This window comes from Ochotona princeps, chromosome 20, assembly GCF_030435755.1.
Source record: "Ochotona princeps isolate mOchPri1 chromosome 20, mOchPri1.hap1, whole genome shotgun sequence".
Lineage (NCBI taxonomy): Eukaryota > Metazoa > Chordata > Mammalia > Lagomorpha > Ochotonidae > Ochotona > Ochotona princeps.
The window spans coordinates 1719429-1736769 of NC_080851.1; the positions used below are offsets into that span (position 1 = coordinate 1719429).

Here is a 17341-nt window from a genome sequence, read left to right on the forward strand (position 1 = left end):
AAAGTTATCTGAAGTTTCATGTACAGCTTTTGCTTGTTTTGGATGTAAGGATAGTGATTTTGTCAGATTTCTTTAGTAGTCATATGAAGTGTACAAGTGGCAACTCTATTTTGTGTTTCTAAAAATTGAGACAAATTCACTTCCCATAAAATTCTACCTTTAATGTGTATGATTCAGTTGTTTTAGTTTAATGCCAAGCAGGGGCAGCTGCTCGCAGTCAGCTGTTACACTTCCTGTTGCTGGCCGTGCCCGCCCCTGAACGCTCCGGCATCACACAGGTGTCTGTGCGAGCACCTGTCCTGCATGTGTCTTTGGGTCTGGATTTGTCCCGAGTGTGATGTCCCTGAGGTTCATGCCGTTGGAGAGCGTGTCGGGGCTTCATGGCCTGTGTGGTTGGCGATTAGCAGAACACTCACTGCCCTTGTTATTACGTGTTACTGTTACTGTCATTCTACTGTGTGTTCAGTGGTGCCTCATTGTGGTTTTGATTTGTGTTTCCATAAAGACTAATCTTTATATCTCTTCATGTTTGTTAGTTTTTGGCCATGTACGTATCATTTTTACAGAAATCCTTAGACTCTTTTGCCCTTGGTAAGACCTGCCTGTTTGTCTTTTTGTTACTTAGTTGTGGACATGTTTTAGTATTTTTGGCACTGGACATCTTTGAGGTCTATGGTTCTGCAATGTATTCTCCCATTTCGTGGATTCTGTTATTACTGTAACATGTGAAGCATGAGTTTTAATCTCTGATACACAAAAGCTTCCATTTTTTGTCATGAGCCAGCATTAGGGAAGGCATTGATACAGCATTGATACATGCTGTTTTTTTACCTGTATGAGTTTACTTGTGAACTCTAAACTCCGTTCCACTGAGGTGTGTCTCTGTGCTAACACCCTGCTGTTCAGCTTATTGTCCTCGTGTAAGATTTGAATTTTTAAACGCGAATCCTTCAAATTTGTTCTTTTCACATTTGTTTTGGCAATTCTTGGTCCCAGGAATTTTGTATTCATTTTTGTAGAATCAGCTCATTAAATTTATCAGAAAAACCTGTTGAGATTTCAATAGGAATGGCCTTGAGTGATGAGGACAATTTGTGGTAACTTATCATTATGAAGTTCTGTAATCTATGGACATTCAATGTGTTTTTGTTTATTTAGTTTTTCTTTAATTTATCTCATTGTTTTGCAAGTCCTACATTTCTTTTTGTGAATTATATTTCTAGATATTTTAATGTTTTGATGATATTGTAAATGACAGGATTTAATTTCTTGGATTTTTGTGTTTTTAATTTCTAGTATGTAGTAACACATGATATTTTTGTATCAAGGCATTCTGTCATCTTGCTGAGCCGATTTATGGCCTTTATTTCTTTGAGAATTCCTTGCATTTTCTGTGTATTAAGGAGTCAATTATAAATTACGTGCAAATTCACATAAAATTCACAAATAAAGTTTCATCTGTTCCTTTTACTCTTACTGCCTCATGTTTTTCTTTATCATTTTAGACATGATCTTTGATTATGTTTAAATGGCTGACTTTTAACTCTGTCCAGTAAGTCCAATATCTGATCTGCAGTTTCATTTGGCTGTTTTTTTCCTTGCGTGTTTCATGTCTTAGTATTCTAAACAATGTGACCTCGGAATTCTCTTTCCTCTTCCCAGGGTGATTTTTTTTCCTGATAGTGTTTGCTTGTTTAGTGACTTTTCTTAATTAAGTTTGTACATTTTTTTCATTGTTGATCATGTACAACCGCTCAATCTTTGGCTCCAGTAGTTACGCTGGTTATTGAACAGACTCTAAATACTTGGAGTAGTAGGCTGGCTGACTGCGCATTGTGGCGCGTTCGAGTCCTTGGGCAGGCTGCTCACTGCGCTCCCCAAGAACTTGGTCTTCCAAGCGTGTGCTCGCCTGCAGTGCAGCTCCAGGCAAGCTCTGGCTTTCCCCTTTACTCAGAATAATCAGAATACTGCACAGTTCCTGTGGCTCGTCAGCTTTTTTCTTTTCTTCTTTCTTTTCTTCCTCTTAAGTGAACTTTTCAGTTAGCCAGTTGTGTTCTTTGCCTCTACGTATGTGCTAGTGAAAGAGCAAGGAAAGATAGCGTAGCAAGTGGAGTCATCTGAGAAACTGCTGCCAGGCCATAGGGTGACAGGCCTGTATGCAGGGGCCTTAGGGTGACAGGCCTGTATGCAGGGGCCTTAGGGTGACAGGCCTGTATGCAGGGGGACTTAGGGTGACAGGCCTGTATGCAGGGGGACTTAAGGTGACAGGCCTGTATGCAGGGGCCTTAGGGTGACAGGCCTGTATGCAGGGGCCTTAGGGTGACAGGCCTGTATGCAGGGGGACTTAGGGTGACAGGCCTGTATGCAGGGGGACTTAAGGTGACAGGCCTGTATGCAGGGGCCTTAGGGTGACAGGCCTGTATGCAGGGGCCTTAGGGTGACAGGCCTGTATGCAGGGGGACTTAGGGTGACAGGCCTGTATGCAGGGGGACTTAAGGTGACAGGCCTGTATGCAGGGGCCTTAGGGTGACAGGCCTGTATGCAGGGGGACTTAGGGTGACAGGCCTGTATGCAGGGGGACTTAGGGTGACAGGCCTGTATGCAGGGGCCTTAGGGTGACAGGCCTGTATGCAGGGGGACTTAAGGTGACAGGCCTGTATGCATGGGGACTTAGGGTGACAGGCCTGTATGCAGGGGGACTTAGGGTGACAGGCCTGTATGCAGGGGGACTTAGGGTGACAGGCCTGTATGCAGGGGGACTTAGGGTGACAGGCCTGTAGCCAGGGGGACTTAGGGTGACAGGCCTGTATGCAGGGGGACTTAAGGTGACAGGCCTGTATGCAGGGGGACTTAAGGTGACAGGCCTGTATGCAGGGGCCTTAGGGTGACAGGCCTGTATGCAGGGGCCTTAGGGTGACAGGCCTGTATGCAGGGGCCTTAGGGTGACAGACCTGTATGCGGGCCTTAGGGTGACAGGCCTGTATGCAGGGGCCTTAGGGTGACAGGCCTGTATGCAGGGGGACTTAGGGTGACAGGCCTGTATGCAGGGGACTTAGGGTGACAGGCCTGTATGCAGGGGCCTTAGGGTGACAGGCCTGTATGCAGGGGCCTTAGGGTGACAGGCCTGTATGCAGGGCCCTTAGGGTGACAGGCCTGTTGCAGGGGGCTTTAGGCTTCCTGTATCTTCTCTGCTTCCTGCGGTGTCTGACAGCTTATTACTCTCATTGGCTTTCAAGGCTGTCACAGGTCAGTGGAGATGGGCAAGAGAAGATGCTACACACTCGCTCTTCTTGCCAAATTTTTAACTTACTGTGGCTGCCATGACAACAGCTCACGCGCCAAAGCAAAATGCCTCACAGGTACTTTCAGAGTGGTTCTTTCCTGGAGGCAGTGTGGGCGGGGTCTGTCCCAGGGCTCCATCCTGGGCTTGTGGGCGGGGTCTGTCCCAGGGCTCCATCCTGGGCTTGTGGGCGGGGTCTGTCCCAGGGCTCCATCCTGGGCTTGTGGGCGGGGTCTGTCCCAGGGCTCCATCCTGGGCTTGTGGGCGGGGTCTGTCCCAGGGCTCCATCCTGGGCTTGTGGGAGGGGTCTGTCCCAGGGCTCCATCCTGGGCTTGTGGGAGGGGTCTGTCCCAGGGCTCCATCCTGGGCTTGTGGGAGGGGTCTGTGCCAGGGCTCCATCCTGGGCTTGTGGGCGGGGTCTGTCCCAGGGCTCCATCCTGGGCTTGTGGGAGGGGTCTGTCCCAGGGCTCCATCCTGGGCTTGTGGGAGGGGTCTGTCCCAGGGCTCCATCCTGGGCTTGTGGGAGGGGTCTGTCCCAGGGCTCCATCCTGGGCTTGTGGGAGGGGTCTGTGCCAGGGCTCCATCCTGGGCTTGTGGGAGGGGTCTGTCCCAGGGCTCCATCCTGGGCTTGTGGGAGGGGTCTGTCCCAGGGCTCCATCCTGGGCTTGTGGGTGGGGTCTGTCCCAGGGCTCCATCCTGGGCTTGTGGGAGGGGTCTGTGCCAGGGCTCCATCCTGGGCTTGTGGGTGGGGTCTGTCCCAGGGCTCCATCCTGGGCTTGTGGGAGGGGTCTGTGCCAGGGCTCCATCCTGGGCTTGTGGGTGGGGTCTGTCCCAGGGCTCCATCCTGGGCTTGTGGGAGGGGTCTGTCCCAGGGCTCCATCCTGGGCTTGTGGGAGGGGTCTGTCCCAGGGCTCCATCCTGGGCTTGTGGGAGGGGTCTGTCCCAGGGCTCCATCCTGGGCTTGTGGGAGGGGTCTGTGCCAGGGCTCCATCCTGGGCTTGTGGGAGGGGTCTGTCCCAGGGCTCCATCCTGGGCTTGTGGGACCCTGTTCCCCCTTTAGGTTTTCGCATCGTCCTCCTGAGGCATATGTTGCATGCAAACTCTCCGCATTTTATGTCATTCAGCTGGATTTAGACCCAGTCTGATTACTTAATTTTATTTTGATTTGCATTGTAAAGACTTCAAATAAGTGCACATTCTGGTGTACTGAGGTTAGCAATCCAACGTGAATTTTTGGACAGGTGTATGTAATCAACCTGTAGCACTGAGGTTCAACTTTTTTGAATGAATGTTTTCTAGATTGCGGAAAATATGTATTTTTGTTGTTGGGGGAGTTCTGAAAAATGGTTGTTATGACAACTTCGGCCTTTTCTCTTTAGTTTTATGAAAGATAATTTTTGGATTTCCTTGCTCTGCCATTTTTATTTACTTTTATTATCACTTTTAAAAAGATGTGAAGATACAATGTAGTATGCATCTCTACTTCCAAATCAAAATGGACTCCTAATGAAACTGTTGGATATATCTCGACAATAGGATGCTGGACTTTCTGCCATTGTCTGTAGCAGCAATATGTGAGGACACACTCACATAACGGAATGATGGACTTATGATTGCTTATGAAGGAATATAGGAATATGCTATTGTAATAATATGGGGAAAATCAGTTGGGAGGAGAGAATTTGGGGAGGGGTACGGAAATCCCAGACCCTATGAATTGTACCATAAAATTAAAAAAAAAGAATAAAATCTGAATTATAAAATAATTATCTATAAATATTTTCTTTTTATTTTATTGGATAATGTTAGCTAAATTTATTCTAATAATGGATCAATATTTAAATTCAGTAGATAGTACTGTAATTATAAGTCAAATATTATGTGATAATTTACTAGCTATGGCATTATAATATGATCAATATCTGATATTTTCTGCCTGGAATTTTTTCAACCTTTTTTAGGTGAGTTCCAGCTTTATTTTTTTATGATGCAGTTCCGTATGTTTATTTATTTGAAGGGCAGAGTTATAGGTGGATGGGGAAAGAAGTAAGACCTAGAGAGTTAGAGTGTGTGTGTGTGTGTGTGTGGAGAGAGAGAGAGAGAGAGAGAGAGAGAGAGAGAGAGAGAGAGAAATCTTCCCTTCTTCTCTCCAGTGTTCTATTCCCCAAATGGCTGCAACAGCCAGGGCTGGGACAGGCTGAAGCCAGGAGCCGGGAGCACTTCCAGGTCTCCTCTGACAGTCCAGGGAACCAAGCAGGTGAACCATCTTGTGATGCTCTTCCAGGCATGTCAGCAGGGAGCTGGGCGGGAGTATAGCAGCCGGGTCAGGAACTGGTGTCCAATGGGACACTAGAGTCTCAGGCAGTGACTTTACCCTACTACCATATTGCTGTTTTATTTTGTGTAACTTTTTAATATATGTTGAAACTTTTATCGCTAATCCCTCTATTTTAAACAAAGTTATTTTTGCTTCTTATGAATCCTTAATCTTGCCCAGTACATTTAGAATCAGTATTGCAAAGTCTTTTTGTGACAAAGTGATAAAGTTTATTTAATGGATGAGAAACACACACACACACTTCGGGCAGGGAAAGGGGAAAAGAGCCCCCTTTTTAGTCCTCTGCAGCGAGCCAGACCCTTGCAGTCGGCAGAGGAGGGGATATGCCCTGGGAAGGGGCATTTGACAGGAAGGAAGGTAGGATTGCATATGCAGGTGAGGTGTGGCTTCAAGCTTGTGTCCCTAATGTGGCTTTCTGCTTTATCCCAAATCATCCCTCCTCTGTTTCCCTGGCTTTATTCTTAAGGGAGTTTTGTGGGATCGAGTTGCATCTTCTGTGTCTACTTTCATCTGGTCGTGGGCATGGTCTCTGCCTATTTCCTGTTTGCACATCTCTTTCTTTTTCATCTGATGGGTCTGTCCCAGAAACTGGAACGTTTTCATGCGTCACCACCAATGTTGTGGACCCTCACACTCATTAGTACTTGGAGAAGTTGTGGAGTTCTGAAACAGACAAGTTTAGCATTCTGTATCAGCAAAATTTTAAAAAAGAAAAATGCAAGTGGGCTTCTGTTTAAGAAAAGAAGAACTATTGTTTCCCAGACAGTGGGTGTTGATAAAGGTGGACAGAGGTCTCCTTGGAGACTGCCCATAAGGATTACTAATGCCTTTTTCAGTGAATACATTACGGCTGAAGTCGCAGTGACAGATACCATTGCTTAGAGCACTTGCCCCTCTTGCTCTGTCAGTGTGTATTCTGAGGCTTGGTAGTTGTCCAAGACTGTGGTAGACAGAGACTGAAGTGTAGACACAGTCTGTAGACAGACTGAAGTGCTTGCTCTACCAGGTTGTGACTGGAAGCTGCATAGGGTCAGTGGGATCCAGACCAAAGACTTGGATGCTGTGTCGTCGGAGAAGACAAAGCACAAAGAATGAATTTTGCTGAGTTTCTGAAATGGGAGGGCACACGGGGGTGGTGTCATGAATCCATCCTGTAAATTGGAAACCAAAAATGGACTCTCAGTGGAAGTGTTGGGACTGTCTGACATTGTACCAGTATTGTCGGGGCACACTTATAGCAGACTGTTGGAATTGTAACCCTTATGAAGAGTTGTGACGTTATGGAAAAAAATCAATCGGGAGGTAGTTTAGGGAAGGGGAAATCGCAGACTATATGGAATTGTACGATAAATTTCAAAAATAATAAAAAGAAAAAAAGGATGTTTGTAAAAGGTGTGGCGGGGTATATGTGAAAGACAGGCTGGAGGAGGGCCAGTGAGCCAGGCCAGGGACGTGAGCGTTTAGTAAAGAAGCTGCAAGAAAGAAGAGGAATTTAAGTTAAAATATAGAAATAATAAGAAAAAAAGCAGGAATTAATTACAGGTGATGAAAGAATAATAGGTCACCTGGAATAACGACTGTTCTAAGAGCAGTCAGTAGCCATGAGGCTAATTTGTTGTTATAAGCCTAAATTGAATAAATGAGGGGTTAACTATGTAAAATAGACTTCCTTAAATGTGACTGCTAAGAAGTCTGATTTGCTTCATGGCTTGTCCAACAATTTTTTTTCTTACTCTGTTGTCAAAAGCAAAATGAAAAAACAATTAAAAGGCTATACAACATTCCAAGGAGAAAGTCTGTGCATTTTTCCAAAGCAAATATATAAAAGAAAAACCTTCCCATTGATTGCATGTGGCATTGTAAATTAAGTGTCTACCCTAACACTAAGTAGTAAATAATAATGAATATGAAATAAGTGATAACTGTGTGAGAGTGAAAGAGGAGAACAGGAAGAAGCTTATATGTAGTTATTGACAGTATTAGAAGGATCTTAAGGAAATGCTTAAAACTCAATAATTTAAATTTTAAACTTTATTATCAATATCTATTATTTATATAATATATAATATAAGCAGAAATAATATAAATATTACATTATTAAAATTCAATAATATCTAAATTTAAAAGCATAACCCGTTAGCTTTGCCCCAGGAAGACAGTGTGCTGAGATCAGCTCTTCCGGAGGAGGAGCAGCAGTCTTGCTCAGCACTTGGCCCCGTTTGCTGCTGCTTCGTCTCATGGTGGAGGGCTTGCAGTCCTGCCTCTGCTCCTGAGTGCAGCTCCCTGCTAGTGTGCGCTGGGCAGGCAGCAGGTGGTTGTCCAAGGGCTGTCCGGCCATCTGCATTTGAGCTCCTGGGTCCCAGCCCTGACTTGGGTAGCCTTGGCCACTGCAGGTGTTGGAGAAGGAGGTGGCTTATGGGTGCTCCCTGTCTGTCTGGCTTGTATCTCTCTGTCTCTCCAGTAAGCAGATAGTACACTCTATATGATAGAAACACAGATGTCATCTTAATCGTTATGGAAAAAAAATGCTAGATTCAGTATCAATTTAGGATGAAAACAAACAGCTCAGAAGGGAGAATTTTCAAGCTTGTGACAAAAATGTTTTCAGAAACACACCCGGTAAACAACATGCTTTATGTTGAAACTTTAGATGCAGTCTTTTTAAGGTTTTGGAAAATTTTGATTTCCTAACAATTTTTTACATATTGCCTAAACTGTAAGAGAGAACTTGACAGGCACTTGCACAAAGAAGAAAAGAAATGGGGAAGCTGGTGGCACCTGATTTAATTAGCTTATGCTATGTGTCAAAATTTTGCACTACATCCCATAAAAATGTGTGTTCTATGTCTTCAAAAATTTAAAAAATAAAATAATTAAAAATAATCTTTGTTTTGCCACATGACAAGTTTTGCGTGTACTAAATCACTCTACTTTGTGAACCGTTTCTAAGTGTGTACTTGAGTGAGCTCAAGGCAGTCAATCCTCATGTATAACTTCTGTCACCTCTAAAGAACAGTATTTTTGGGTAATTAACAGGACTCCTTAAAAGTTAAACTAAATGAAAACAAAATTCTTTAGTTTTTACAACCAAAGTGCATGATTGTGGACTCTGTATTCATGTAATTTTTTTGTTAAGTTATATTGTGGGGCATAGTATATTTTTTCTCTAAAAATTTTATTTGTAAGTTCCATTTCGGTTTGATGTCTGTGTAAAGCAGCTAGTGCTCTAGGTATGATAATCTTAATAGTTTATAACAGAAGCAATGTTATGAAAGTAAAAGGTTAACGTATTGGAGTTCTGAATCAAAGATAGCAACACATCTCAGATTGAAGACATACTCAGACACAGATGAAGTCTCATATTTTTTAATATTGTGTAGAATACAACAAAGGTTACTTGTTGGTATCAGTTAACAGGAGCAGTGACTCTAAACATCCTATAAAAGCATGTTACCCAAACTATGAAAATGTAAGGTGTTGTGGAGAAAGAACATAAATATCATTGGAACATTTGAATATTGTATTTTCAGTGAAAGTATACGTTATGCTGCATCAAAAGAGTCCACATGTGTTGTGTGTAACCCAGCGGCTGCGAAACTCTGAGCTGATAGACCCGTCATTCCAATGGCACGGGCCCAAAGGAAAAATAATTTCAGGTAGGATGTTGTTTCAATTGTTGTTATTAAATGAATACATCAAAATGCACTCGGGAAAGAAGAGTGTTTGTCTCTCACGTATTTACCTACTCCCACAATGCCTTTACTTATAATTTCTCCTTGGAGCTGGAGTAGACATTTTTCACATATCCTATTTTTAAATAACGATGTACTAGAGGACCAACTTGTTTGATGAAGTTCCCAAACATCTGTATTCCAAAATGAGTTAATTTTGTCACATAGAAATGTATATTTGCATGACTTATTTTATTAACATTTATTTTAAATGCTTATTTTACTTGTGTAATTATTCTGACAACAGCTGATTTTTCCACGAGGCACATTATATAGATGAGTGTAGAAATCTTAGTTTGTTTTCTTTCTAAAAACACACAATGGTAAGCTGCATTCTGAAGACTTGTTCAGTGAAGTTCCAGCCCATTTTTGCATCTCCTCCAGTTGTCTTTTTGGTCCTGTGTCTCTTCTTTCCTCTCCCCTCCCCTCTGATCCTCTCCCCTCCTCTCCCCTCCCCTCATCCTCTCCCCTGCTCTCCTCTCCTCTCCCCTCCCCTCATCCTCTCCCCTACTCTCCTCTCCCCTCCCCTCTGATCCTGTCCCCTGCTCTCCTCTCCTCTCCCCTCCCCTCATCCTCTCCCCTGCTCTCCTCTCCTCTCCCCCCCTCTGATCCTCTCCCCTGCTCTCCTCTCCTCTCCCCTCCCCTCTCATCCTCTCCTCTCCTCTCCCCTCCCCTCTGATCCTGTCCCCTGCTCTCCTCTCCTCTCCCCTCTCATCCTCTCCCCTGCTCTCCTCTCCTCTCCCCTCTCATCCTCTCCTCTCCCCTCCCCTCTCATCCTCTCCCCTGCTCTCCTCTCCTCTCCCCTCTCATCCTCTCCTCTCCCCTCCCCTCTCATCCTCTCCCCTGCTCTCCTCTCCTCTCCCCTCTCATCCTCTCCTCTCCCCTCCCCTCTCATCCTCTCCCCTGCTCTCCTCTCCTCTCCCCTCTCATCCTCTCCTCTCCCCTCCCCTCTCATCCTCTCCCCTGCTCTCCTCTCCTCTCCCCTCTCATCCTCTCCTCTCCCCTCCCCTCTCATCCTCTCCCCTCCTCTCCTCTCCCCTCCCCTCTCATCCTCTCCCCTGCTCTTCTCTCCTCTCCCCTCCCCTCCCCTCTCATCCTCTCCCCTGCTCTCCTCTCCCCTCCCCTCTCATCCTCTCCTCTCCCCTCCCCTCTCATCCTCTCCCCTGCTCTCCTCTCCTCTCCCTTCTCATCCTCTCCTCTCCCCTCCCCTCTCATCCTCTCCCCTCCTCTCCTCTCCCCTCCCCTCTCATCCTCTCCCCTGCTCTCCTCTCCTCTCCCCCCCTCTGATCCTCTCCCCTGCTCTCCTCTCCTCTCCCCTCCCCTCTGATCCTCTCCCCTCCTCTCCCCTCCCCTCTGATCCTGTCCCCTGCTCTCCTCTCCTCTCCCCTCTCATCCTCTCCTCTCCCCTCCCCTCTCATCCTCTCCCCTCCTCTCCTCTCCCCTCCCCTCTCATCCTCTCCCCTGCTCTTCTCTCCTCTCCCCTCCCCTCCCCTCTCATCCTCTCCCCTGCTCTCCTCTCCCCTCCCCTCTCATCCTCTCCCCTCCTCTCCTCTCCCCTCCCCTCTCATCCTCTCCCCTCCTCTCCTCTCCCCTCCCCTCTCATCCTCTCCCCTGCTCTCCTCTCCCCTCCCCTCTCATCCTCTCCCCTCCTCTCCTCTCCCCTCCCCTCTCATCCTCTCCCCTCCTCTCCTCTCCCCTCCCCTCCCCTCCCCTCTCATCCTCTCCCCTGCTCTTCTCTCCTCTCCCCTCCCCTCCCCTCTCATCCTCTCCCCTGCTCTCCTCTCCTCTCCTCTCTTTGTGTCTTACTCAGTGATTTTTGTTTACAAACATAACACATTTATTATCTTGTATATTTCTCTCATTCCAACACCTAATACTAGTCTGATGAATTAATGCTTCCTGGTCTGTGGATTTCCCTACTTTCTGAATATTCACACAAACATTGATAGAAGCACATGTTTGCATGTATTTGGGTTTTTCTCTGTAACCTTGTTCTTATATTTTAAAAAGAAATATAATAGACTATATTTTAGACTGTCTTAATGTTTTTATAAAGAATCTGATATGTAATATATGAAATTTTGTGAAACATATTGAAACATATATCCTTGAGCCTACAGTATGGTCTAAGCTGTTGCCAGGACTACTGGCTCTTTTTGTGAGTTGTTTGAAATCCTAGTCCCTTGTTGCCACTGACCCCCAGGCAGATGCCATCCTGAATCTCCAGTGTTGTTGCTTATAACCTCCCACAAATACTTACGTATGCATTCTGAAAATATGTATTTTAGTTTTATTAATGTGATTTTTTCTTGTTTTTCGGCCTCATCCCCAGATTTATTCAGGTATGATCGACTGAAGTGTATTGTATTTAAGATGTACATGTGATAATGTTGATGTCAGCATACAATGTAAAATCATTACCACAGTGAAGCCATTAACACATTACTTTTTGTGGTGATATTTCTTGATACATACCCTCTTAGCAAGACTGAAATATGCGGTACATTATTAACAGTAGTCACTGTTAGGCTGCCTGTACTTACTCAGCTTCTATAGTCTCCCAGCCCTAACTCTGTTTAGCCATCATCCAACTCTTCATTTATGTGATTGTGTGCTTTGTAGATTCTACAAGTGAGATTATATGTATATGTCATTCAGTGACTAGCTTATTTTACTTAAAATGAATTTTATAGTAAAATAATAATATAATATTTGCAGATAGTGTGTCAGATACCATTCTAAGCAATTTAAATGTATTAATCACTTGATTTTCCAAATCCTGTACAATAAGTATAGCCATTTTCCATTTTATATATGGGAAAATAAAGACGTTGAGAAAATGTGCCATATCTCTGGTGTTGTATGTCTTTGATGTGTGACTTCCGAGTTTGTGGGTAGACTCTTGGTGAGGAATGAACTGGATTATCACCATTTTATTAGTCTTGGTAGGTTTTTTCAAGGGATTCATTAGAATATTCTGCTTCTTGAATGTATGTGCATAGAGGAGTTTGTAATATATTTAAGTATATTGATCATATACTTTTGGGATCTATTATGTAAGTCACTAATCAGAAAATACAACATCATCAAGATAATATATAAAATATTAATTAATTTACTTTTTGATGTTTAATTGCCATTTTAGTAATTGGAGGCATTTTCTTTCTGAATTTTACCTGTCTGAGACGTGGACCGTGAAGTTTCTAAAGCATACCACTGGTGTAATTAAATACAGGGTTTTGTTACTTGTGGTTTTCTGATTGTCAAAATACTAAAATTTCTGCTATGTTTTTTTAAAAAGATTTATTTATTTTTCTTACAAAGTCAGGTATATAACGGGGTCCCTCGTCCAGCGAGTGCAGCTCCGACACAGGTGCTTGCTCTTATGAGGATTTATTGAAGGACAAACTAATTACATAACATAACATAACAAGAAATCCAAGTATAATACAGAAGGGCAGTAACTACAGCGTATTTACAGGCTTCCTCTTCTACTACTACTACTACTACTCTACCACTACTCCTCTTTGTTCTTCTTCTCTTCTTTGTTCTCTCTCAAACTTAGGTTAAAACCCTATCAACAGCTAATTGCAACAGGGCTGCTTGGCCACACATCAAACACACCAATCACAGCCTTGATCACGCACGCACACACCAATCACAACTCTGATCACGCGCACACCATGCAGACTGCATGAGACCTTGAACCAATCCTCTGCAACTTCCTAAAACTTGTTTACTGCCTTTGTGCCGTGAGAAGACAATAACAAGCGCCATCTTGGGGCATAGTCCCGCTCTCCACAGATATACAGAGAGGAGGAGAGACAGAGAGGAAGATCTTCCGTCCGATGATTCACTCCCCAAGTGAGCCGCAACGGCCACCTGGAACCTCTTCCGGGTCTCCCACGCGGGTGCAGGGTCTCAAAGCATTGGGCCGTCCTTGCCTGCTTTCCCAGGCCACAAGCAGGGAGCTGGATGGGAAGTGGAGCTGCCGGGATTAGAACTGGCGCCCATATGGGATCCCGGGGCGTTCAAGGCTTGACCCTTTGAAGTGCTGAGTGGCCAGCGCTTGAGCTGCTGTCCCGTGGGTAAGACTCCCCGTGGTATGACCTGCCTTCCTGACACCTTCCTTCAGAAGGCTCTTCTGGTCAGTGAACCGCTTAAATTCTGGGTTTCCAGTTTGATCTTGTAGTCACGTCTTCTGGCAGATTTCACTTGTTTTGTCTAAACAAGAATGGCTTGGCTTTTCAATACCTTCCGATGGCAGGAAGGTAACTAAATGGACAACTTGGTGTATTTGGAGACTTCAGATCTATCTAGACCAAGATCCACCTGAAGTAAGGCATCCTTTTGTTAACCACTCATGTCATTTCATCTCTACAACTCCTTGTACCTGATGTAGAGGTTGAACTTCAAGGATTCACCCTAAAGTCTGTGCTGTCAGCAACTGCCCCCCACCCCAGCTTATAGGCCATCCTGCAGTCACTGAGTCCAGTGGGCTAGCAAAGCATGCCACTTGTGAAAGCAGAGCCCATTATTGAGTGAGTATGTCCAGGGTGTTTCCTGTTTCTTTGCTACTGAGGGAACAGTTTGTCTAAATTAGGGATTGTAGTGCGTGAGCCTTTGTTAGCTCATTCATCTTTTGAAAGGTCTCGTGGTGTTTTTCTATCCAGTCAGGAAGCTCTGTTAAAGAACCCTTTAAAGCCTTGTGATCAACAGGATCAGAGATGAAAAATGAAATATAATAACAGATACCTTGGATATACATAGAATTATTAGGAAGTATATGCCAACAAATGCCAACAAGCAACTATATCAGAAGACTTAGAAAAAATCAGAAGAGCTAGAAGAAATGGATAGATTTTTGGATACATACAGTCTACCAAAATAGAGTCATGAGGCAATTAATAATCTAAATAGACCTATAACAAGGACAGAGCTTCAATTAGCAATTAAATGCCTCCTAAACAAGATAAGCCTTGGACCAGATGGCTTCACTGCAGAGTGCTACCGAATGCTTCAAGAACTTACCCCAAACTTCTACAATCTATTCCAAACAAATGAAAGGGAGGCAGTCTTTCCAGACTCTTTCTTGAAGTCAGAATCAGCCTACTATTGAAGCCAGAGAGATACAACGGAAAAAGAGCTACAGACCGATATCCCTGATGAACATAGACAAAAATCCTCAACAAAATACTAGCCGATCAGGATCCGGCAGTACATTAGGCAGATCATTCTCCTGACCCGGGTGGGATTTATCCCTGACATGCTGGGATGGGTAATGTGATTCACTACATCAGAAGATTTAAAAATAAAAGCCATATGATCATCTCAATAGATGCAGAGAAGCCATTTGGTAAAATATAACACCACTTCTTAGAAAAAACTTTAAGCAAGATGGGCATAGAAGAAATACTCTATTACCTCCCCCAAATGAGCAAAAACACCAACACTACCATCATACTAAATGGGGAAAGACTTGAAAATTTTCTGGTAAGATCTGGAACGAGACAAGAAGGTCCACTTTTATCACTGCTGTTCAATATAGTATTCGAGTCCTTGCCAGAGCTATTGTTAGGCAAGAGAAATAAAGTATTTCAAATTGGCAATAAATAATTAAAATTATTCCTGTTACACATGATATGATTCTCTACAGAGAACAGCCAAAAGATTCAATCCTGGGATTGTTGGAACTCATCCGAGAGTTGGAAGAGTAGCAGGATACAACATTAATGAATATAAATTGATGGTCCTTGTATACACAAATAACCCCATGGCTGAGAAAGAACTTGTAAGTACATTCCAATTTAAAATAGTGGAGAAGAATCTTAAATACCTTACAATTAATATATATAAAATTAAGAGTGGGGAAACCTGCGCCTGGCACAATACCCTAGCAGCTAAAGTCCTCGTCTTGAACACACTCATATTGGCGCCAGTTCTAATCCCGGTAGCCCCGCTTGCCGTCCAGCTCCCTGCTTGTGGCCTGGGAAAGCAGTCGAGGGTGACCCAAGGCCTTGGGACCCTGCACCCGCTTGGGAGACCTGGAAGAGGTTCCTGGTTCCCAGCTTCGGATCGTCTCAGCTCCGGCTGTTTCGGCCGCTTGGGAAGTGAATCATCGGATGGAAGATCTTCCGCTCATAGTCTCTTCCTGTCTGTATATCTGACTTTCCAATAAAGAACTAAATAAATAAAAGTGGGGAAACCTATCATGTTCCTGGATTAGCCAGATCAACATAATCAAAAGTCCATATTACTGAAAATAATATGTAGAGTCAACACTATCCCAATCTAAATCCCAACATTCTTCTCAGAAATAGAACAGCAGATACAGAAGTTCACCCGGAAACACAAGAGACCACAAATAGCCAAAGCTATCCTGGAGAATAAAAATCAAGCTGGAGGGATCACAGTTTCTCAAGACATACTACAGGGCAGTGGTATCAAAACAGTCCAGTACTGGTACAGAAACAGGGAAGAAGATCAATGGAACAGAATAGAAACCCCACAACTGAGCCCACAGGTACAGCCAGCTCATCTTTGACAAGAGAAATGAAAATCATTCAGGGGAAAAGCCTGCTCTCTTCACAAACGCTGTTGGGACAATTGGTTAGCAGTCTTCAGAAGTGAGAAGCAAGACCCCACCTCGCACCTTACACAAAAGCATGCTCTGAACGGATCAAGGACCTAAATCTGTAACCAGAAACCATCAAACTACTAGAGGAAGACATAGGCAGCACTCTGCAAGATACTGACATTGGTAAACACTTCTTAGAAAAATCACACGGGGTCCTGCATGGTGGCCTGGCGGCTAAAGTCCTCATCTTGAACATGCAGGGAGACCAAATGGGTGTCAGTTCTAATCCCAGTGATCCCACTTCCCATCCAGCTCCCTGCTTGTGGCCTGAGAAAGCAGTTGAGGACGGCCCAAAGCCTTGGGACCCTGCACCCGCATGGGAGACCTGGAGTGGCTCCTGGCATCGGATTGGTGCAGCTCCAGGCACAGCTCTATGTATCTCACTTTGCAATAAGGAAAAAAAAAGGTCTTCTGAAACACAAGCAGTTAAAGCCAAAGTGAAGAAATGGGACTACGTCAAACTACAAAGCTTCTCTGCAGCAAATGGTCAGCATAGAGAAGACACACCCTATAGGATGGGAGAAAAATTTAGTGAAATTTTGAGAAATTTTAGATAATAGAGTTAAGATCTAGCATGAAAAAAGTACCGACCTTAGTGAAAGTGTTAATTGAACAACTATGGTTTAATGAGTTCTTGGAGTGCACAGTCCTTGGCATCTTCAAGGTTCTGCAGACTTAGTCACTTATGGCTTTGAGAAGTGATCGGTGTTAAGTGATAGTATAAGGCATATTTTTATGTTTGTATGAAGTTGCCTGAATACATTTTAGAAGAATACCATGGTTTTATTTTTTACAATAAAAATATGGATAGTGGGTATTTTATTAACGATCATATTTTTTCAACTTTCTGGTTTTCACAATCTGTAAGATTGTAGACGTTTCCGTATAGACTTTAATATGCTGGTGGCTGCAATTCCCGGTGTGAGGAGCTTTGGCTTCGTTGGCAGAGAACATGAGGCCTCATCCGTGGCTGGCCACTCGGATGCCGTCCTGAGACCGATTAGTACTTTTATCAGGTTGTGATTCTGTGGTTATTTCTGCTGAGGCATACTTTAAGCACTTGCATCCCACTAGTCTGATTTAGGACAAAGTCAGCATCAGAAGATACTCATTTAATACATTATAACAGAATTCCTTCTAAATTTGTGTGACACTTTCAGCGTCATCCATGAGCTCCATGAATTGCTGAAGGATGCGCGTTTATGTCTGGTTATTTCTCCTTCACTGTCACTGTCTAAAACAAGGCATTTTCCTTCACTTTTCCTTTGTGAGTTGTTTGTGAGGCAGAGAGAGGTGGTGAAATTTCTCATCTAGTGATTCAGACTTTGGCTGTCTACAGCAGTGGGCCTGGGCTG

The 17341-nt window shown here is 44.2% G+C and overlaps 1 protein-coding gene across 2 annotated transcripts in view; it reads left to right on the forward strand.

The window, feature by feature from the left end:
• The window catches only part of ZPBP (zona pellucida binding protein), a 45978-nt gene that overhangs the window by 1856 nt on the left and 26781 nt on the right, over positions 1-17341 (forward strand). For both annotated transcript variants that reach the window (XM_058678286.1, XM_058678285.1), the window contains exon 3: positions 9149-9274. In XM_058678286.1, the coding sequence (XP_058534269.1) occupies positions 9149-9274 (126 nt within the window). The remainder of the gene's footprint in view (positions 1-9148; positions 9275-17341) is intronic.